Source organism: Galleria mellonella, unplaced genomic scaffold, assembly GCF_026898425.1.
Source record: "Galleria mellonella isolate WM207_F2 unplaced genomic scaffold, CSIRO_AGI_GalMel_v1 utg93, whole genome shotgun sequence".
NCBI classification, from domain to species: Eukaryota; Metazoa; Arthropoda; class Insecta; order Lepidoptera; family Pyralidae; genus Galleria; species Galleria mellonella.
This window is the reverse complement of record NW_026442176.1, coordinates 1112862-1137795: the sequence shown is the minus strand read 5'-3', so window position 1 is coordinate 1137795 and position 24934 is coordinate 1112862. Positions and strand designations below refer to the sequence as shown.

The 24934-nt window shown below is 29.7% G+C and overlaps 1 protein-coding gene across 2 annotated transcripts; it reads right to left on the bottom strand.

Moving 5' to 3' along the window:
• Window positions 1-1062: 1062 nt before the first annotated feature.
• On the bottom strand, window positions 1063-24414 carry LOC113516651 (clavesin-1). 2 transcript variants are annotated; one of them, XM_026901102.3, is made up of 6 exons: window positions 24259-24414; window positions 20101-20343; window positions 10834-10990; window positions 9991-10133; window positions 4601-4762; window positions 1063-4105 (listed from the first exon to the last, which is right to left on the bottom strand). In XM_026901102.3, the coding sequence occupies exons 2-6, from the start codon at window positions 20326-20328 to the stop codon at window positions 3926-3928; spliced, it is 870 nt and encodes a 289-aa protein (XP_026756903.1). In that variant the 5' UTR covers window positions 20329-20343; window positions 24259-24414; the 3' UTR covers window positions 1063-3925. The 2 variants fall into 2 exon arrangements, with proteins under 2 accessions (XP_026756903.1, XP_026756904.1); XM_026901103.3 differs by lacking the exon at window positions 24259-24414 and adding an exon at window positions 24062-24226.
• Window positions 24415-24934: the final 520 nt, after the last annotated feature.

Genomic DNA, 24934 nt, shown 5'->3' with positions numbered 1-24934 from the left:
TACTTCTCGTGGAATTCTTCACGATGGGCTAACTGACCTGCTTTCATCGTCATCTATCATCTATCACTGGTACCCCGCCAGCGTATACCGTTAGCACAGGTGGGGTTACTAATGCATTATCACCTATTAAAAAAATATATGTACAAGTCGATATATCACGAACGGTAGTACCGCGTACGACCTACGGGTTCCGGCAATGGAGGAATTTGTTGGCCATTCTCACCTGAGGAACTTCGTCCTGTTACACACATATCCTCCTGTCATATTTTTATAGTCTTTTAATAGTAGACGGTTTAATTAATATATTTGCAGATGATTTATTCATTACTTAGACAGCCATTATTACACAATATTATTAATCAACCAATCAGTGTCCAACTCTAGTGATGTTCCATATATACTAGGGATGTGATCCTACAACACTGACGCCTCAAGAACTCTTGTACATCTTGTGTATAGCAGGCCCTTTTCAGAGCAACGGTTAGCCAACTCAGTGACGATTATTTTATTTTCTATTTTCCTACATATTCTCCCAGTCGGTGTTATAGCACGAGCTTGACAGCCTGGGTCAAAACAAACAACGCGGTGACGGCATGCCACGACATTACTCTCAGGCAAAGAGTACATGCTTAATGCATACACCCCTTAGGGGTTGTCAGATGTCCCAATGTGAATAAGAAAAAATATATTTAGTTAGTGTTAAACTCCTTGAAAATTATACTAAGCAAAGTAACAACGATATATATTTGTGTTTCAAATTTTTACAGTCTGCTCAATAAGTTTACCATAAATTCCCTCTCATGATGAAATATAAAAAGTGTATAAAAAAATACTTCTTTTCTCATATTTGATTAGATTCCAGTTTGTTTTTTAATCTCATGTATAATTATGTAGTATATATGTACTTCATATTTTTTTTATAATAAATGTTCGACTTTGACAAATTGGAATTAAATAAGAAAAACATGAATACTTGTTAATGTCAAATATTATAAAATACTTATAGGTACCCAAATTATCTATTTTAAACTAATAAAATGACAAATTTTAATAAAACTCATGTTTATAAACCAATGACCTTTAATTTTTATTGTAACCAAATTTTTAACATTCACATTAATTACTACTTGAGCAAAGTAAAATTACTGCCATTAAAATGGAATGCACATCATTATTGAAATTTGATGAGATTGGACCCTTAAACAACAAACTTTCAATCAACACAATAAGGCACATAGAGAGTTTTATATCTATATAATAATATCCTAAAATATTAGCTAGGTCTTTCACCAGGCACAAACGTTCTTAATATTAATTGTCACTTATTTAAAATCATACATTTTTGATCTTATTCTTATCTCAATCGATCGTTTGTCCAAATGCAATCTTTATTATTACATTAATCAAACATAAAAGTGAAAAATCCAATATTATCCCGAGTTACGACGTTAGAAGATTGATATTAAATCCCATGGCCGGTAATCGGAATTGTAGTTGGGATATACCAAAAAGTCCCTTTGATACTTACCGAACTGCACGCCAAAATACCGACCGACATCATTTACATATACAGGTTCCTGACGTTGATACATCAACGATGTTAAATTTTATCACAAAATTTTGAATAATTTCCAAAATGGAATAATAACTAAATCTCAAGTTGTAACAAAGAATACACATTTACAAAATTTAACTAAAATCAATTGTACTATTTTGGAAATTAGCGTGAACGAACATCGTGACACGGGATTTTTAAACATTAAGATAACATTCACAGCCTCGATTACTACAGCGATATAATATGACAATTATTGATGATTATAGATACTTATATAAAAAGAATTTTTTTTTATAAAATGCATGACATTAATTCGATTGGTATATACTTTCAATGCTACAATAGTCCCTGATATTTCCCATAAAAAAATAATGACTACTATACTATTATAAAAAAATATAAATTTAAACTTATTTAGTTGAACATTCGCCGGTCTTCTTAAATATATCTATTTGGTATATTACATAAATTAATTACGACTTACTAACATGAGTTACATCTATAATCTATGTAAAAGCTTCCCATTTAAAACATATTATAAATATTAACGAGTTTTTTATCTTTTACAAGTACACGTAAACAATCATAATGTGAAATAAAATATATTCATGAAAAAAATCATTAGGTAACGATATATAAAAAAGCCTAAGTCTTAAATATGTTAAAAACAATAATAAATGATTTACTATTATAATTATATAAATATATTTAAATATATAAGTATAAAATTGTTATAAATATCATATTTTAGTTTTGCAAAGTATTATGCATGTTATATAAAAATAATGAAAATTATATATAAAAGTTTCGCAATGGATAAAAAAAATAATCTGCGTAATTATGTTATCGCTACATACTGATCTTATAATATTAAATGAATATATATAAATAAAAATTATAATATATATAAAATATATATATAATATAAAAATAAGAATAATATAAAAAAAAACTCGAAAATATACAAAAGACCCAACTACGTTTACTATGTTTATATAGTATGCGACTAAATTAATTTTAATAGTATGCATAGCTCGTGCTTATGTCATTTAAACTCACATCACGTAAAATATTTTATAAATAATAATATACAGGGTTGTCGATTATTATACGTAATGCAACATATATGCAGTCATAAAGTCATATATATCTATATAATTATATATAGACATAATCAAATTGGTGTAATCTTATTGGTAGTTTATCTCATTTGTCTTTAAATTCTGAATTTATACAATTTATAGAAAATAATGAATAGGTATTTAACGTTTTAAAATTAATTACGGTTTACTCAGAGACGACTGGATCTCTTATCTAATAAAAATATTGATTTTTCATACTTTCTAATATTTAACATTGCTAAATTAAATTAATGCTGCCTCTCAGTGATAAGTCTTTATTTTCTTTAATTACGTAGGTACCTAATGCATTTAAGGAACAAAATAACAAAATATTTTAGAAAATTATACATCTTAATTAATTGAGGTTTCTTATAAATTATCTAATCTAATAATTATTATTATAGATTAGTTTACGTACTACTACAGATAATACTATATGTCTTTTTATTTATACTGTTTTTTTAATACTCATCCGACGAGTTTATTATAATTTTAATGATAAGGTCGGTGATGGATCGGCGCTTGTGATATGAACTGACGAGCTAATCTTTTCACTTAAAATTGCTTGAAAATTATATGGACTTCAAAAAACACGTATTCGAATTCGAATTAAATAATTATCATCATCGTAATTTCAGCCGTTAACTGTCCACTGCTGATAAGCCTCCACCATACGGGGAGTTTTACCAGTAGTTGCCACGCTTGGCAGGCGGGTTGGCAATCGCAGTTAGGCTTTTAGAGATGTTCAAAAGATGTTACTGTTCCATTCCTCCACCGTTAAATTTCTTTAGTCGCCTCTTACTCGCTGACTAAGTAATTATAAACATTAAATATTCGAATAAAACCGCATAGCTTAGCCGTAAACAATTGCTCGTCTGTTTTCCTAGACCTTCACCCAACTCAAGCTAATATGTATCAATATCAGTTTTCTCTTTGCACTAGTCTCATATAAACATATTTTACACTAATTAGGTACCTACCATAATTATTAATTGGAGCATTAATCAGTTGTGTATTTATTTTTAATTATGACTATAGATAGATAGATATGATTATTGAAATGAGATTCATAATAAAGTCACAATTTTACATCGGTATAGTATGTCTTCGTAAAATATACCTGTCAGTAAACCTATTTCAGATAATGACAAATAAATCGATCTTCATTTGAAATAATTAATTTTAACATACAAATACATTGGCATTTTTAGTATAAATATCAACTTCCCGTTATTTATTTCTATAGTTATTTTCTAAAGCCATAAGTGTTCCAGTTGTTTATATGCTGTATGGCATCATTGAGGGCGGGATACCAGTCTGCGCCGGAATAGTCGATGGCGGGTAATTCACCACCATAGTCCGCGGGCAGGTGACTGGGAGCTAAGTGCTTATGGAGTGAGGACATCTTTGTACCGTGGAAGAAGATCTGGAAATATATATAGTACATAATGATATATAGTACATAAATCGTATATAGTGCATATATGATTTTTGTTTCAGTAAAATACAAATAAGACTATTTTTAATCGTAAATATTTGCAAATTATGGATATAAGATATTTTTTTTTTAATATTGCAGTCCTTTTCACAAGTAAATAAATAATAATGTTAATAAAGAGGACTTCAAATATCGAATAATTAAAAAGTTTATGTCATATTTTTTAAATAGCTTGACATTTGTAGAGCCAGAAATGAATTGGAGATAATAAATGTTAACAATCAAAGACATACAATACTTCCTTCAACGATAACCTGCACTGTGCCAGTCACAAGTACCTTTTCACGCTTTACAGCTAACTACTGGGAAAACCCCCCTTTGGGGGAAGCCATAGTGCAGTTAACAGCATACTTATGTACTGATCATTATCATTGTATGATAATGATCAGTATATATATAATATAGAGTTTACAAAATACGTACTCTGTTCTTAAGTTTCTCCCTGATAAATGGCTTGAACAGCGCCCAAACAAGGTTGAACACGTACGGCTGGTTGACAAAGTGCACCTCCTTTAGGCGCATCGGCATTGCATCTTGTATGAACGTCAGCAGCCTCTTAGAGAACGAAGGAGACATCGCTCGTACCTGTAGTTACAAATAAAGAGGACCCTGAGCTTAGCATAGCATAGTAGCACAATTAAATAAATTTTGTATGCCATATTCTTGTAAAAAAATGTGAACAATATTAAAATATTATATACCATCCTTTATACCACTTTTCAAACAAAATAAAGCTATTTGTATTTGTATTTTTGTATTTGTTAGCATTTTAGCGATATACTATAAAAAAAGTTTCGAATAACGATTAAATACCAAAAACTCCAAACTAACATAGTATTTTGCAAAAGTCAAAAGAAAGTCACTAATTACTTAATTTACTCCAAATAAGATGAAAATAAAAGGTAAATTCATTATTAGGTATAATATCAATTTTTAATATATTTTTTAAAGTGAAAATTATTTCTCTATGTAACACAGAACAAGAAATTCGTAAGTTAGAAGAAAATATTTACAACTGTTTTATAAATGTCTCTTAGGAGGTAATTTTTATTTCTTTATTTAATAAGGAACATCCACAACTTTTTACATTTTACATGCTACTTAATCACAATACAAAAATAACTTTGCCTAATGTTAACGTCTTTTGTTGCTACAGGCAATGTATCTTTCAAAATAAAAAACGTTCTGTATTCGAATGTATTGATCAATGCTATTCTACATATTATCAAAATATACAAGGCTATATACCCAAATTGAATAATTGAATGCTCTTTATTGGCCAAGTGTTTTTCAGATAATTAAAAATTATATCATGCTATCGCACGATTCAAGAACCATTTTTATAAATAATAGTAGAGTGTTATTAATTATGGAAATTAATGAATACAAAAATATGCGTCGTAAACTTGACTCGATTGTAAACTATTTATTATCATCGCCACGTCGAGTTAAAGGTAAATATATACATATGTATATATTCACTTGTAATGTTTATTCTTTTCCACAACTATGTATAGTTACTTATATATTTATAAACCCGTATATATTAATTACTTCACCGCCACTAATGTCGTTGTGTTCAATGCATTATACTTTACAAGTATTATTGTGCAAAGAACAAAACAAAATTTAATAAATATTTCCTTTAAAAGATTGTGCACTACGATAATAATATCGTTGGCACGTGCCCGTGTTTACATTCACAAAATACCTATGTAGGTCTTTGTAATAAACATTTTAAAGTACAACAGAATAAAGATGAATTTGGCGTAAAATTAATATGTAATAACATTGACTATACTCAGAATAGCCAACGTTGAAATGGTGAAATTAAAAATATCTACAGGTGTTCCTAAATCGAGTGATAATATTATCGAAACACAAAATTTGTACGAAAGGTTCATAATTAAGGAACGTTATTCAATTTCATTACTTTATTGACAAAATATTTATTGAAAAAACATAAAATACAATCTTCGGAAGAATTCTATAAGTACGATACGACATTTGTGTTATTTTGTAACGTCTTTATTTGTTCAGAACTATTCACTAGTGCCTTATCTTTTTAATAATAATTGTTTATACAATTTAATTGTGACAAAACCTTTTCCGTTTAAATTAAAATATAATAAGGGTTATGTATTTACATAGCGTTTATTATGATAGCCTACTGATAGCCTAGCATCATCGGTCTTGAAAAACAATATAAAAAATCAGAGAATCCGAGAATGCACCGAAACACGAACCTCTATACTAATACAATAGAGCGGAAAAGTTTATTTGATTGTTTGATTGCGCTAATCTCTCGAACCTTCAGTTTGATTTGAAAAAAATCTTTTTAAATTTGATAGCTCATTTACTGAGATAAAGTTTATGCAACTGAATATCATGATACGACCACGAGTGAAGACGCGGGATATAGCTAGTCTAGCTAACTATAACTATTATAAATCCTAACTTATAGTTAAAATTAAGTATCTATTAATTACCACTAGCTCCAGTAATATAATCTCTACCGACATAACAAATGAGATGCGATGATATAAAGCGACCTAGTTGCGGCGACCACTTGACCACGCAGATCAAAAGATGACATGCAAAGCATTTGACTAGTGACACGGCATATAGGTCCAACATTTGTATGTTCAATGACCGTGAATACTCTATGTCCTTATGAGACAAAGGAAAATACACTTCCTTTCACAACAAAGGACGGATGTTTTGTTAAAATATTGATTTACAATTTAGAAGGTCTTATAAGGATTAGATAAATAGAATTAATACCAAGTTTGGTAGTTCAGAGTATTTGAAGAATTATCATGTGTTATATTATATGTTCACCTCTAACAATCGTAATTTTAAAGAGATATTAGGATCGTATAGAAAATAGGTATCTTAATTTTTTTGTTTATTAAAAAAGCTAGTTTTTATTGATAATAAACTACCTTTTTCTCTAAATTTATACGAAAGTATCGTGTACAATATTATTTTTGTTAATCCTCTAATCTTATTTCGACGTACATTTTATATAAAAACTTCAAATCAAAAGTTAGCTGAAGCCTAATTGAGTAACAGTTCCGTAGCAAAAATAGCGTAATATACTAAATTTAGAATCTATCTGAGATTTAAATAACATTGAAATTTACTGTTATATAAAAATAAAAAAGAAATAATGTTCACTATAGGTACATATTATTACTATTCTCTACAATTCTGCTCCAAATCCGATAAAACCACGCATCTTTGGAATAAACAAGCGAACTAGCCTCGGACGTGACGCCCCTTGAACTGAACACTGAGCCTCCAGCATTTTCCTTTAATTTCGACGCGGAATCCTTGTGGTCGATGAATGTTTTTATTGTATGTTAGGAGGATATGAACCAATCACAGGAAATTATATGAATCGCGGTAATTGAAAGTACTAGGTACTATCTACTACCAAAGTATTAATATGTACAAATCATTATGATGACGTAATACGGGTAGCTATATCTATAAGTAGGCATCTATAGTCAAAAAATAAGGTGATTATATTTTCTGTAATCTGTAGCTAGCTAGCAGCTGGTCGCAGCTTCGCTTATATACCTATTTGTTCTTGTAATACATGCTATACTACATTATAATGAACAATATAAATACAAATAGACCTTTATATTAGACTGCGTAACAGCCATTTGCTTCCATTAGTAGGTATTTTCGTCTCCCAACAAAAGCGTAGATACAAAACTTTCCCAATTAGTCTTTGGAAGAGTAGTGATTTAACACACTGCCTCACGTTCCAATAGTTGTGGGTTCAATGTTCGCATAATACAAATAATTTACGAGTACATCTGTTTATATTGATCTAGATGCTTTCAATATATCAGGCACACTATTTACAAAACATATGGTATGTCCTATCAGTTGTCTAGTACCCGTAAGTAATATGTACAAAAATTGCTTAGTTTGTAACACTATTAGACAGCGCTGTAACATACGTTCGACTTTATTTATTTATTACTTATTTGTAGTTAGATACAAATCTTAAATATGGCTCAATATATATTTAAACGTCGCTAATTACTATTCTTACTCGAGAGTTTGCACAATAAAACACAAGATGGCCAATATACATGAATAAAATATAACTTTATTCGCTGATAACGTTGCGGAAAAGTTACGGAGAATAATTATACAATTCACTATATGTAATACTTAAAATTAAATAATCCTATCGAAGATAGTCCACTTAATTTAAGAAGATATGCGATAATTTTTAGTATAATATACAATGTAAAGATAAAAACATGAAATATCAAATTCAAAAGAACATGCACTGTTTAAATTGGAAGCGTAATTTATGGCTCGCTAATCTAATAATGACTAATTTATGAAATAATATTGTTATCAAATGTATTTTATTTTTAATCTGTGGTGAGTATGACAAATGACTAATTACAATTTTGTAAATACGCGCGAACACAGATAAAGAATACAATGGATGTAACGAGGGAGTACGGAACGGACATTGCTCTTTCAATTTCTTTGTTGCGCGTACATGTATAATGCCGGACATATATGATCTTTTAATATTTTATGCACTTTGTACAGTACAATGTGTAGGCAAGTAACTAAATACTTTGTTTAAGATCCCATATCATGATTCATTGGTTGTAAGTGCTCTTTGAATATAAATTTTAATTATTATTATATTGTGGATTATTGAAGAAGAAATATTACCCTTCTATTTTGTCGCGGCTATTAATATATATTATTTACAGTATATGTATATGTATAAAAAACTGTACTTTACCTTTATCATTAGCATTTTGTCATACTGCATTTTATACTTTGTTAAACGTTATTACCTTTTTAAATTACTTGACATGTATGTAGGTATCAAGATTTTATATATTATGTATAATTTTAATGAACTAATTCTTTGTACACATGTCCAGTAATTAGTAAAAATGCAAGGTATTTTATTTACATAAAGAAGTGCTGAAACAGAATACTACGGTGTCATTGTTGCGATAAGTGACTAAAGCAATAGGCATGGGATGCGCATGCGCAGTGAAAGTGATTTATCAAATTGCATAGCAGTTATCGCACTGGTTGATTGTCCGAGTATCCTAGTTTCGATAATTGCTTTTGTAATAATAATATATTTTTTTTAATAACCTAGCATTATGTCAAGAAGCTACAGATACAATATAATAAGATACTATAGATTACGAGTAGTATGTTTAAATAATAATGATGATGAGTATGAATCATTAGTCGATCATCTTATTGCATAAAACCAATAGTAAATATTTTAACACTATTTCGTCATAACCTTAGCAGAAACATTGGCCTAGATTGTTGTAACTTCCTGAACGTTTAACAGCTGGCTTGGTCAATGAGTCGAAAACCTTATACAAACCATCCTCTATAACAATAGCTTATGGCCACAGGGGTCAATGACGCGAAGAACGTATCTTTTGTGGTTACACCTTGCAACACGAATGTAGATTGATTTTATCTAGGTCGATAATGTTTTAACAATCTTGCTCAGAATATGTAAGAATTAATTGAGCTCATATAATTTATTTGCATATCTATTCACTCAATTTTTATATTCAGCTTATTGATCATGTCCTTATGGGTAGCTTAGGGACACGATTATGGAGTGTTACCTAAACCTCCAGGTTATATTTTTATTTTACTTCAAGTAAGTATTACATTTTTATATTCTTTATATGTAAATATATAAAAATGAATGTATAAAAATGATTATTCATAAACGTAAATTAATATACAGTTCCTCACGTTTAAAATATTCATGTACCCACCTGTGCCATACCCATGTCTTTGTAATCCATGATGACGACACAACCTCGAACTTGTGACTCTGGTTCCAACAACGACGCTACGTGTATTAGGTAGAATAAGCGGAATAGTTGATCAGCACTGACTTTCTTGGGGTCCCACGTACCTGTAGTAAACAGTTTTATTATAATTTTAGCTATAAAATGAAAACTGTTTGAATAACAGTAGTATTATTAATGTGATCATTTATAAAAATGTTTGTATGTTTATTACCCAATCACGCTTAAACAGTTGAACGGATTTTAATTATATTTGGTACACGGATAGATTAAAGCCTAACTTAACATTGAATACTTTATATACTGATTCACGTTAAATAATAATTATTTAAAATGTTTGTTTAAAAAAGCCGACATTGATCTGGACAAAATTTTTATGCGACTAACGAGAATAAATTTATAAAAAAAAAATTAAAGCAGCTAAAAATCCTTATAACCCGGATTCGACAACTATTTGGAAAATACGGCAAAAATAACTATGCATGCTATTAATGGCTATTGAAACCTTGCAATAAACGTAATCCGATATGCTCGTAACCGGTTTATCTAATCCTACATAATATAGAACAATATAGATTAATTATATTCTTAGTTACAAATTCAACTTTATACTAAGGTATTATACATATTGGGCATACACTAAACAATGCTCGTAGAAATTTTAGGAAATTCCTTTTAGTGCTATAACAAAACTTCTGTTTAAATATTTCATGAATCTAGAATTTAGGTTTCGGCTGTGTGTTATACAAGACATGAATCGATCAATTGAAGTTTTATTACTAGATATCAACATAATTAAATGCTTACCACCAACACTGACTATGAGGACCCTTCTTCCTTTGTGGTCACGACCCTTCATAACATTGGCCATTTTATGCCGCAGGAAGGCCTCCTCCTCATGTTCAGGCACTAGATCGTCCAGTAAAGCTGCATTGTCACGTCTGAATTCTGCTAAGCGTCGCATCTGTAAAAGATAAATGCTATTTGTCTAATTTCAATTCAGCGGTCACTTAATTATCATGACGATATAGTTCCTGAGCGGAAGTCTATAATTATTTTTATGACTTCGTTTGTTACGTTTTTCCAATGTAACTTTGGGAATCACCTATTCAAAGATATACTTGTAATTTGGAAATTACCTATTCATAGATAACTCTGAAACTATTCAGAGTTTCAAAAAATATTTTGCTGCTATTCAAATTGAAGTGTGGGACTGAAATTAAAGGATATATAAAATTATAGGATAAGTATGAAGGAGGTGAAGGTACCGCTTCCTTCATATTTCATATGTATGCCTCCATCTAGGATTTTAGTTCTCAGGAACTGCAGTTGAATTATATAGTAATACTATTCTCATAGTATGGGTTGGGATTCATATAAACTTAGGCATCCCTTAGGCATCATTGGACTTAACAGTAGGTATATCACAAATCAAATCCATGAAATTTGTCAGGCAATAAAGTAATTTGTTAATTAGTTTAACATTCAAAACTGCATAAAACACTGTGTAGATAGTCCGATAATAAAAAATATATTAAAAGTATATTTACTACATTTAGAGACTACGAAAGTCTCTGATAACAATGTTTCCTCACATTTTCGGATCTTCTAAGAATATTTGAGAGATAAATAATAAAGATTAGACGTTAGAACGTCAAATATCAGAATATTATTTATGGAATTTATTTACACGTATATTTCTAGTCTTTAATATATCTACATGAGTAAGTTTTCCCTTGAAAGTAGTCTGGCTTCATGTGAAAAATGAACATAATTACATAGCTAGATGATTAGCGAGACGCGATGCACATTAAATTAAATTAATATATATATATTTTAAATTTCCTGAATATAGTCCCACTTATTACACAACTATTTAGCCCTTAAAGCAACAAAATAAAATATACAGAACGATTTATAGTTTATATTTAGGTATAAAAAATAGTAATTTGAAATACAGTTCAGTAACATTTATTGTTATTAATTATAGTAGTGATACTAGTACATATAATAAAGGCTTATATTAATTTACCTTACTTACTATTAACTATTTACTATTACTATTTACTATTTTGTTTTCAAGAAAAATGGTCATATATACTCTAAATCAGAATTTAAAAGTTGTCAGAAATTATAACCTCGAATATTTAAATACAATATTATCTGTGATATAACCAATAATCGAGCCTATCTAATTAGTAGCCCAAATATCTAATTTACCATATGATCCATCTAAAATTTGACCAATTTGAATTCATCAACTTTTAAATTTTTACTCACATCCCAATTCCCAACGTTCATTATTGCCGCTATTACATAATTATGACTGGTAGTATACTTTCATTGTTGTGCAGCAATAGTGCAAGTCACACAAAACATTTTTGTGTTAGGTCACACGAGGTTTGTTGTATTATAGCGTTTCAATTTGATGTTTGTTACAAAAGTCAACTATCTATTCATAATACTTCTACCAAGTACCGATTTGTACTTCGTGAATTCTCTATTTAAACAAAGTGCATAGTTTTTTGCTTATAAAATACAAGTAACATGTGATTTGGTTCAACTGAGATCATAAACACAAAAATATTGACAGTTTCACGTTAGCCACTGCAATCGCTTGTTATCATAACGACCGTATAACAGTTTATAATATTATCTTACAAACAATGGATCCATTTCCTCTTTGTTTCCGATAATATGGTAGGAAAAGTATTTACTACTAACTTACGAACAGATATTAGAAACGAAGTCGAATTTCGTTTACATAGTTAAATTATTTACTTAATCGATAAGAATGAAAGCAAGATATCCTGAACCACAAGAATGACATAATATCGTTAAAAATTTATTACATTATATTATATCATACATACTATTTACATACAACATAAGATTTTTATATTTGATTGATAGATACGTTTTTCCTTTAACATACAAAGATATATTTGTCGTCAAGGTTTTTGCTATTTCTAAGCAATTTTGATATTTTCCAGTTGTCTTAAAAGCACCCATACGTGCGTTTAAACAGTATAAATCCAATTTTATTGTATTTTTTTAAAATGAGATAATTTGTGAAACGCAAATAACTGCTCGTGTGTAATTTGTCTAGACTTCATGTTATTCAAGTCATTGTCTACAACAATTTTCTTCACAAATTATCTCTGTATCTCATTTTTGTAGTAAGTATTATCTAGTTTTTTTATAGTAAGGCTGATCTAACAGGTGATGGTAAAGACTATGCTTGGAATGTCTTTAAAATGTAATTCAGAGTAAGAAGATCTGACAAAGAACTAAAGTGGTTAACATAATATAACTAAGTCTAGAAATTAATCAACTGAAGTGGCAATAAGCACTGAGATTACTACCGTGAAGATATACTGTACTGGGATAGACTTTTTTTAAGTAACGCTTTCCATTCGATCTTTTATAAAAAAAAAACTAACTACAAAAAAATATTGTGAATTCATATTATGTTCGGTAATTCCGGTTAGACGATGAACCATTGCAGTCAAACAATCCGAACATGTTACGTACACATGTAGATACAGACAAACCATGTAAGCTATTTTTGACAACCAAAAGGGTCAAAGATATGTATGATGATGTATTACGAAGTTTAACAATGACGTTGATTTTTTTTTGTTGTTTGTAACATGTTTGTAAATCTGACAATGACGTCAAGTGACGACCTTAAAAAATTAAATAATAGCAATCTCTTACAATATATACCCTTAGATAGATAATATTAGGTGCTTTTTCTATAATATATAGGACGTGGCGAAAGAGGTATAACAAAAAAGAATCCAACCAACCATCCAACTTTCCAAGAAAGATATCTGTACCAATAATGTACTCCAGTTGGCGGCAACTTGAAGAATTTAGTATCTAAAGTTTAAAAATTTGCTTCGTATTTAGATTAGATATATTTTGTAAATGTTATACTAATGGACTTCGATGTAGATAAAATTCCATTTCTGTGATTTCAGTTTCTTACAATACACATCACGTTGTATACTTATTGCAAATAGTAATTTTATTTTAACTAACCTAAAGGGAAAACAGTTTAAACTTAAATAATAAATTACTTAACTTTTTAAATACATATGTATGTACCTTTTTATATACATATATACTTACTACAATATACATATATAGTTATATCAAATTGCTGCATTGGGTTAGATAGAAAGGTCGGTAAGCGGTCAGTAGACATTCATGCAATTGCGATTGCAGCCAATTGCATCATTGTTCCTTAGTCAAAATATTAGTATCTAGTTAATATGAGCTGCAGTGAAACGTTATAGCCTTAAAATATCTGTGCATTACTGTGGATAACATACATTTAAAAAACCAAAATAAGACAAGATCGTTTATTGTATATACAAGAAACGGATCTGTCTGTCAATTCCAATTAACTTCATTTTGATTTATTAACTTTCTGTATTGTATTATACGAGTAAGTCACTGATTTTTATTTAGCAGGGAGTTTCTTAACTCATCTGTCTTAGTACTTTTTCCACTTATTTAGACGTGGACTATATTCAGCATGGAAGACTCAAATATTGTTGTACTTTTAAAATTATTGATTTACGAAATTTCTGTCCTAATATGTTAGATAGTATGAGTAGATTCTTAGTTTTACATACCGCTAAGGGTTTTGACTTCACCCTGTAAATATATACCAAATATCCCATTTTGGGGGGAAAGGGATTGTTAGTAATGGAGACTAAGAATCCCATTGCTAGCAATATACCCAACCAGCGGTTCCCCCTGGAAACTATCATGGTTAATTCCTGATGAATTCATCATGATGGGCTAACTGGCCTGTATTCATTCTCATCAATCACCCTTCACTGGTGCTCCGCTAGCGTATCTCATTAGCGCAGGCGGAGTTACCATTCCATTTTCACCCATAAAAAAAAATATCCCATTTTAACAATAAATGATGGTACGATCCATAGACATGTTTTGCTGATAAAATATACCTATCGGTCATGTAGCGGTCAATAATATGATTAACAAACAAATATATAATTTTGTTATTGGAATAAATATCTTCATTAACTTAATTGCTAAGACACATCGGTTAATTATTATCTAGACACTTAATTGTTTTCAAAAGTGACAGATAATCATGTTACATATCTGGTCTTTAACTAGAACATCCGGTTAGTACACAAATAGATAAAGAGGTCACTGAGGCCAAATTTATTATTCAAATTTGAACCATTTCTTTAATAAAATTGGATAATAGGTTACTGCACTCTGCTTGACTAATGATTGCGGATTCAATCTCCGCAAATAAAATAAGATTAATGAGTATCATATAAGCCTTTAACTGTCCACTGCTGAACATAAGCCTCCCCCTTGGGAGGTTTTGCCAGTAGTTGCCACGCTTGTCAGGCGGATTGGCAATCACAGTTAGGCTTTAGAGATGTTTTAAGACGCTGCCACGCTGACCATCCCTATGTATACATTTCTTCACTTCATGCAGACCCATAACATTTAATGTTTATTAAATTAATTTAATGTATAAATTACCGCCCATATGCAATAATCTGTTATCATAACCTAGCTTAGTAGGTACCGGAATAAGAGCTATCATAATCGGCGCCTATAGATATAGGTACTTTAGATATATATTAATTTATAATTAGCGATGAAGCTGACTATAAATTAATATATATTACTCAACATGTCCATACATAATTATCATGCTAGTTAGCAACAATATTCTTGAATTATTTCTTATCATCAATCGTCAATTTATAACCATTACGAGACTGCCCTCTTAGTCTCATATATTCCTATATAGTCCTATAAGTATATATATATATATATATATATATATATATATATATATATATATATATATATATATATATATATATATATATATATATATAATCATAGAATAGGAATAGTATTTTCTTTTTACTTTCTACTACTGTGTGTAATACTTGTGGGTCTTATTTATTTATTTAAACCTATAATACTTATTAAAAAGTAATATAAAAAAAATAGAAGACTTATTGCTAGTTAGATATTCATTATTACTTTTGTTAGGAACCGCAGACACCTACTGTACTTAATAAATATTACCTTGTGTATGCACACGTTAATAAAATTTTAATCTTGTGTCTGTAAAAAAAAAAACAAACAAAAACCGTTTCGCAAATTTCGCAAGGTTTGATAACCAAATGATGACCTTGTGATTTGGAATCCGTACTTCTGGTTAATAAACTCTGCAACCATAAATAAATAAATAAAAAACATCAACTATTCTGAGCGATTGATAAGGTAAATAAAAAAAAAGTTATAAAGATTCATATCAAAACCCTTACGCCACGCCTGTTCTTTTTTACCCTACGTAATACTAGTACGCTAATCTCCTTCCTTTATGAGGATCCGTGTCCAACAGTGGACAGTTTATGAATTGTTATGGACATTACAATTATGTAGAATAATATGATGCTGCCAATGCCACAGGGCCTACAGTGCACGTCTAAACGCAACTGATAAGCGTTATCTGTGTATTTCACGATAAAAAATGAACTTTGACATTGATTACATATTATGAATAGGTATAAGCAGTTCTTTAACATTTTAAACTGTAAAAATTACTGTTTCATAAGCTATATCTATATCCCGCAGCTTTCCCTGCGTGAATCAGTACATAAAGTATCCTGTGTGCTAAGTTAGAATATAACTACCCGTGTAGTGTACAAAATTTAGAGTATATCAAAATCTTTTTTAGTATACTTTAAATTAATAATAAGCATTAATCCATACATCCATACAAATATTAATATTTATAAATTAATAGGATAGTTATGAACTACTGGTATACCTACACAATCCCAACTTATAGAAGTCAAATGTAGTGAGTTTGGATTTGACGAGACACAAAAACTTTAAGAGTCAATTAAATATCTATCTAACTCCCCGGTGACGATAAACACCGTTAAGAAACCAAATTAGTCGCCCTTTGCTTCGCTGGACTGTAATATACTGAGCTACTAGTATGTATAGTATTATTATATTATCTGTGACTCAGCGAAATGTGGACAAATGAATATTATATTGTCCACAACGGTATTAGTCGATAAATGTTTCTGACTACCCTATTGCATAATTACAGGCGCAAGCATGTTTATTTATTTTTATTACATATTTCTATCAATCATTCTTCGTCAAATTATTTCCACTATAATTTGACAAACAATGATTCCACTCGCCGATAAAGAAGAAGAATTAATTTTAACTGAACTTGAAATAAATAAACAAATTAATTTAAGATACCGCCGTAAGGTCGGCGCTTGTCTTGTGGATTCTAAAATTTATTATTATTGTTTGTAACTATATTAAAATAATAACAGCAGCCTCTATCTATTCCAGTTGAGATTACACTCGTAAATATATATTTATTTTTGTGTTAACAATAAAATTACTAAAAACTCTAGCTTTAAATAATTACGGTTTATATAGATAATGAGATACAGCATGACCCATCGATTGTATAAAGTCACGTATAACATAGAACTATATTCTATTTTTCTATATACTCGGCTGGCATAATTAGTAAACAAACTTGGCATGTCTTTTTATCGCAATGACAGTGGATAAAATAAACAAAGCTGAAATAAAAGGCCTTTGGTATTATGAGTACTTCATTATAATATGTAAATTATTATTTCAATTTCGGTTTTATTTTAACAAAATTAACGTGATTTTTTCTATGTTAATATTAAATCAACTCGCGGGCTTATGCCCGCTAAAATAAGGAAACAAAACAGAATATCTAGTAAAAATGGAATAGAAAAAAAAACACGAATATGTCAATATTCTGCGAATGAATGATTCCCAGGACATTAAATACTTCTTTAAAAACTACCCTAACAAAGATAAGTGATTGCTTCTCATAAAAATTTAAATAATATTTAATTACACTGGCAGGTAATATTAACAAATAGTCGCAATATTGCTTAACCAACAAATATTTTTTTTTATACAACTTAGAATGGCAAACAAGCTGACGGCCCACCTGATGGAAAGTGGTAACCGTCGCCTATAGACATGAGCAGAATCATGGACATAACAGAGTATACTGTTTCGCCCATGATACCCCCCCATGCGTTGCCATTCTTGAGGACTCAGGTGTTATTCCTCTGTACCCTTACTGGGTAACACGCCATATCCCACCCTTCAAACCGAAACACAGCCATGCAAACACAACTGCTTCACGGTTGAAACACGAATGGGATATATCTTTTATTTAATAAGTTACAACAACCCAATCATTGTTAAGTCATCTTTGTATATTCAACACAAATAATGAAGGCAAATATTAACGCATAAAATATGATGCAAAGACTGACCTATTCTTATCTAATTAGATATATCATTAATTAAGTGTACTGAACAACATTGTGGTAGGTAGGTACATTCTGTTTTATCTATCAGTCCTATAGTTTCTAGACTAAGGGCAAAAACAACGGGACAAAGTGTAGGATGCGTGTTAAGCATCATTTTATTATTTATATAATTTTACTGTTTATATGTATAATTATCGTCGTGTCCATCTCAGAATTGTCTGGTGCCCATCCCAGAGTTCGAGTTTTAACTATGCCTAAAGGCATGTCTAAGAGTACACAATGTGCCTTTTATAAGGGGCAGATCACCCTGAAAAACAATCTTAAACACGCCAATGATTAACATGTCGCGTTATTAAGTTTATCAATTAAAAAAAAAAAAACATAATGACAAAAATCAATTACTATAAAGGCTTTTTATTCTGAAGATTTATTTTATACGCTGTCATTCTAAATAAAACCCACGCCAAGATTTTGTACTACTTCTACCAAATATAGAAAGACAGATTATAGGTAGAAAACTCGATCTTAATAAAATATCCAATCAGTACAAAACAATATATAATATTAATTAATGATCATCAACATTTCAGTATTACTCAAACATAGCCACTCCCTTTTAGGTTAGTATGCATGGAATTGACGAGTCCATGGAAAGTATCCAGCTGAAGAATGCATTCTTTTTCTTTAAGAATAATAATTCTTTAAAGGTTTTTAAGGACTGAATTTTCTTACAATTTCATATTTTAATTCTTAACTGTTGGGCTTTACAATGATGAGTCAACGAATGAGTCTGCACCTTGCCTTTTTATTTAGGTATGATTAACAAATACTATATTTAACTGTAGAGTGTAAAAGTACTGATAAACTAAGTATCGTACCGCAACGAAATAGTAGTTATACCTCTTTACGAAATAAAGTGTATAACATCGACGTATTACACTTTATCTGTAAAAATGTTACAAGAAACCATTTACGACATCATTTTGAATATCATGACAATATCATTGTTCTATGACTTCACATAACTATCTATGCGCACGCTGTAACTCCATGTATCCTAATTATGACACGATTTCCAAACAAAACATCAAGCAATAGTTCAACAAATACTGTAATTCTATTCTAGATTATTTAGTAACGTAACGCTACCATAATATAGGTCTGTGCAGTGATATCTAGATATACTCGAATAACGATCAGCGTGGTATAGGTATTGTTTATTGTTAAGATAATTAAGATCATTCATTGATTACCTACAAAGACAAAGATTGGTAAATAGGACAATTTTTATTTAATAAGTTGCTAAGGTTAATTATCTTTACATAAATAAACTCCATCTTTTTATATAATAGGCATTGAAATACGCGACTGTCCTACGCAGAATTCGGATTTTCGAAATTTCCAAAAATGTTTATAGCGAATGATTAGTAATTTTAGTAAGTTTCGGTAGAAATTAATATACTAAGAGTATAGCTGATATTAAATAAACAACTGAAATAATAAGACCGAAATCATTTTAGTTTCTAAACTGACTTACTGAGAACCAATTAAAAATTTAAAATATTTCGGTCAGAATTCAAAACCACTATTTTATTTATGAGAAGCATCATATTAAATCACAGAAATTGTCTATTAGGTATACAAAATGCATACTACAATAATTATATCTTAATAATATATTTATTTAAAAGTTACTTACCAGAGCTAATGCACTTTCCGGATACCATTTGCATGGACGAAGAAAAATAGTTAAGATCTCGTCATCATCACTGAAGTACAAGTCGTCATTCTCCTTGAGGAGTTCGCGGAGACGCTCGATAGCTTCCCTCATTCGCTCTGGTGTCTCCCTCAACTCCCGTTCCGCAATCTCCTTAGTTTCAGGTGACAACTCGACGTTGCGTTCTATCCTAAAATCGCTTGAACTCATCTTTGACGGTGTATTCTGTAAATAATTAAACAGTTTAGAATATAAAACTTATTGAAGGTTTCAAGTTATTTAATTAACAACGAAAATAAACAGCGTCTTATCACATATTAAGACAATGTTTACATGGGCCAAATATGATTCCGTTAGTAGCAAAACATAAGCAATGAAATTAGTGGAGAATATTACTACAGTACATGACTTTTTTTATACAACTATGGTGGCAAACAAGCATACGGCCTGTCTAATAGTAAACGAGGTTACTGTAGCTTATCAACACCTGTAACACCAAGGATGTCACTTTGTCAACCCTAATACTCAAATAATAATGCCGTACTCGTAATAGAAAATGTAGGCATGATTATCTAATGGTTGTAATTTATTATTATCATCGTCATATCAGCCGTGAACTATCCACTGTTGAACATAGGGCTCGCCTTGAAAAGTTTATTATGTTCATGACTTAATTTAAAACTAACTTTAACACTGATAGCTGTCGCAGTAGGTATCATGTACCTATGATTCAACAACTGAAAATCCAGTGTCACGATATTCGTTCACACTAATCTTCTAAACCCCCTTAATATATTTTAATTAAATTTTATAATATTGTATTTGTCATCTTGAGGTGACCTGGTAGATTACAATAGAAGGCAAAACAACGTTTGCCGAATTAGCTATAATTATACAAGTATTTTTTATATGACTCATTAAAACTTTAGTATTATCAGCAATGTGACTATGTTTGCATGTAGTAACATTTTTTTTCATTATAGTACGACATCTGACCACACTATTAATGAATACGATCAACCGAAAAAAAAAATATGTTTACTCTCAACCGTTAACAGCATTATGCCGGTTCACTAAACACTTTTTGACGCTATCTTTTAAGGATCCGAGATTATAGGATGAAGGAAACATGTCTAAGGAAAGGCTATTCCACATTGGTACGGTTTACGTAAGAGCTGGCAAACTTATTTGTAAGCGAACGCAGGCGGTCAACCGTGTGGATGTAGTCGCGGGCCCAACTTCAATGGTGGGATATCGGAAAGAGGATGGAATAAGAGAATGAAATTCATTTGAGCACTCCCCATAAATAGGCGGCAGAAAACAGTGAAGGAGACTACATCTCTACGTAATTGTAGAGGTTCTAGAGTTTTTCTCACTTCAGCATCTCCCACAATACGGACTGCTCGTCATTACATTATTAATTTAATTATTAATTTATTTATTAATTTTATTATTAATTTTTTTTATGTAATCTATTGATTTTTATTTAAACCTATGGCATTACCTTTGCCAATACATTTTATTTCCCAGGCTGATCTATATTTATATTTGCAACGGAAACACTGCAAATTTGAAATAAATTCTCATACTTACATCTATATTCGTGAAAAAAAGCTACTAATAATAAGCTAAAACTCTTTAAAGAAATATCTACCAAAATCCTTCAAAATAAAATAAAAATAATCTTAATAAAATGATATGAATCCTAGGGTCTACATCAATATGAATGACTCGTTATCTTATCTGTTTTAATGAGATGTTAAATGGTTGACACGAAATGCCACAATCATAAAAAAACATACGTATGTTAACGAAAAATTTGAAAGTACGTTCGTTACGTATCGTACGTTCTTCCTTATCTAGAAATGTAGGTACAATTTAGATATAGGATATACCTACCGGTATTTTAAGAGAACCTGCATTTACTTCATTGGTTGCGTAAATTAAAGAATAAAATTGAACAAGTATCTAGATATAATTATATAAAAAAAAAATATTTTATTTATACAATAAAATTTTAAGAACTTAGTAGAAACAAAGAATTATATTTCTTTTATTGAGATTTGAACCCGCACCTTTCACTTCATGTCAGAGCTAGTGTTCTTACCAATTTAGGTATCGCGTTGCTGGATGCCCCTTTTGAAATTAATAATAACTACACATGATTTTAATATAGTGTGATTATAATTATAATTATACGAATCTTTTTATGTCAAACCATATTTTATTAAATTATTAAATAATCTAAAATTAAAGCAAAATTTTCACTCATTGTCATTTGTGGCTATTAGAGATAAATTCTCATGACACTGGCCACAAGGCAAGAACTTATTATATATTCTTCGCACATCATAGCACGTGCCTTTGACTTGATTGTTTAAAAACACATATTTCTCGCTTGTAAATTAACACCAGCCCTAGAATATGAATTATCAAGAAACCAGTCAGAAATTGAATAACTAATTACGTCTACTCAATTATCAGGTAAGAAATTGAGTTTACAGAAATTAATATTTTACAAACAACTAGATTTTACAGAAAAAAATACCACTACTTCGATTGTAACAATTCTAATATAACTAATTCAATTGTAATGAATTAAATCCCATCAACTCCAAAAAGTATAATTAAAATTGGTATCAATTTGGCGAAACATCACGTAATATTTTAAACATAAATATATAAATTTTCCTTTTTTCATAATCGTTACTAAACAACTACATATAAAAGTATAAATAATACATAAACCGTAAGAATTTAAAACAGAATTGTCAATATTATATTATAGATTTAACGAGTATATAAAATATAAAGTTAATAAAAATACAGTCGAACCTCGTTCGTTTTAGAATTGCTTAAAAAATGGGCGAGAGAAAACGTGTCTATTCAAAAGATAAAAGAAAGAATAAGTTTTTTCTTTTAAATAAAATATTCAAGTTATTACAAATTAAACATAAATGCACCACCTATTTTATCGTTATCCTTAAAAGTTAAAGTCAAGTCCACATTGACTAAACCATTGAATTTATAATTAATTTAAATATTTTATGAAAGAGAGTTATATATTTATAAACAAGTAGTAAGTATGTACCTTAAATTATATACAAACGCTTTACAAAATACATATCAACTTTTTATCTATATGTATGTGTGTGTAAATACGTAATAATATGGATACTATAATATATTTATACAATTTTGAATTATTATTTTCTACAAAAAGAAAAAAACGATTTCGGTTGCGGCAAAACTTGATTTTGATAATTTTTATGGCACCAGTCTGAAAGTATTTTCCTTTCAGATAAAAAAATTCACCTCATTTCGAGAATTTTTATCAATTGTGAGGAATTTTTCTGAATACTTGCAACACTAAAAATAGAGCGATTTCTTTAAAAGAAATGTTCTTAAAATTTAAGGTACTTAGCGGTTATAAGTGATTCCTTTATTAGTTCTATTTTTTTGTTTTATAATTTTTGCACCTTTTTAAAGCGCAAAAATTAATTTTATTTATTAAATAATTAAATATAGATAAGTCAAGATACATTGTGTGCGTAAAAATATAGAACACTTAATAGAACACTAATAAAAAAAGGATGACCCATATTTAAGACTCGATGTTCTTCCTATATAATTTAAGATCTACCTATGTCTGGGTGGTCTTCTTCTACTGTAGGTAATTAGCTATTTGTAATTTATTCAATCCTACACAAGCCGATGTAATCATATTGTATTTGTTCCAATTAAAATGCTAACTTGTAAGTAATAAATATTTAGCTAAATAACAAAAAAAAAAAGCGTGTTTATGTCCACAAGAGAAAATATATAATTTTATATACATATATTTTTTTGTACATTAATTAAATTAAAAAATAATCATTTACAAGAATGAATTAGTTTCCCTTCTTATAGTTTATATTATTGTATTATTAATAATATTTCTTACCAGCCTTGAGTCTTTTTAATTTAATAAAAATAACCACTATATATTTTGTTTATATTTCGTTTTACGTACACATGCACTAAACAAAAATCTTCACGGCACGTTCACGGCACAAAGTGTATCACCGAACTGATATGAATTGGTTGCTTTATCATATAAGTACTTAATAAAAAATGTTATAAATGTAAATACACACTAACCTCACACGCGTTGTGGAAACTCACGCGCCGGCGAAAATTTTAAATGGCGGGAAATCGGACGTGCGTCGTGTAAGAAGTGCAGGCGAGTGTGCGCGTGCGCGTCATCGCTGCTATTTTATACTCGTAGATATGATAAGGTGCAGCCGCTTTGTTTTCCCGAGTTCATAATCAACGGAGGGTTGAAAACTAAGATAACGCAAAGGACTATGTCGCAACGGACGGAAGATAAATAAGTACAAAAATAATATATATTATAATAATTAGAGACTACATCAGAGAGACACATTAATGGTCCATCGCTATTGGTTGCATTTTCATACACGATCTAATGTACGAGTATTAAGACGAACCCACAAGTCTGGAAGGACATGTAATAAATTTTACTTGCGCTCGCCCGTTCTAGTATGACTATTCCTTAACAACACAATAAATTGACGCATTAAAGTATTTACATATACCTACTACGTGTATACCAAATTTCAAGAGAATTAATTAAACTGTTAAAGCGCCAAGACATAACAAACAAACTTTCACGTTTCTGATAAGTATTAGTAAAGATAGTTTACAATACTTGTAGAGTAAGTATGTATGTATTGTATGCTTATACAATTTTTTTATTTGATATTAATAATTTTAAGGTTAAACCATAATCCTTAATTTATTTAAATATTTATAT

Excerpts from the sequence above, each read along its gene's own strand:
- LOC113516651 (XM_026901102.3), bottom strand. The coding sequence starts at position 20,328 with ATGAGTTCAAGCGATTTTAGGATAGAACGCAACGTCGAGTTGTCACCT. Across the intron at positions 4,763-9,990 it reads AAGACATGGGTATGGCACAG|GTACGAGCGATGTCTCCTTC; the intron begins GTGGGTACATGA and ends TTGTAACTACAG. Across the intron at positions 4,106-4,600 it reads GGGAGAAACTTAAGAACAGA|ATCTTCTTCCACGGTACAAA; the intron begins GTACGTATTTTG and ends ATATATTTCCAG.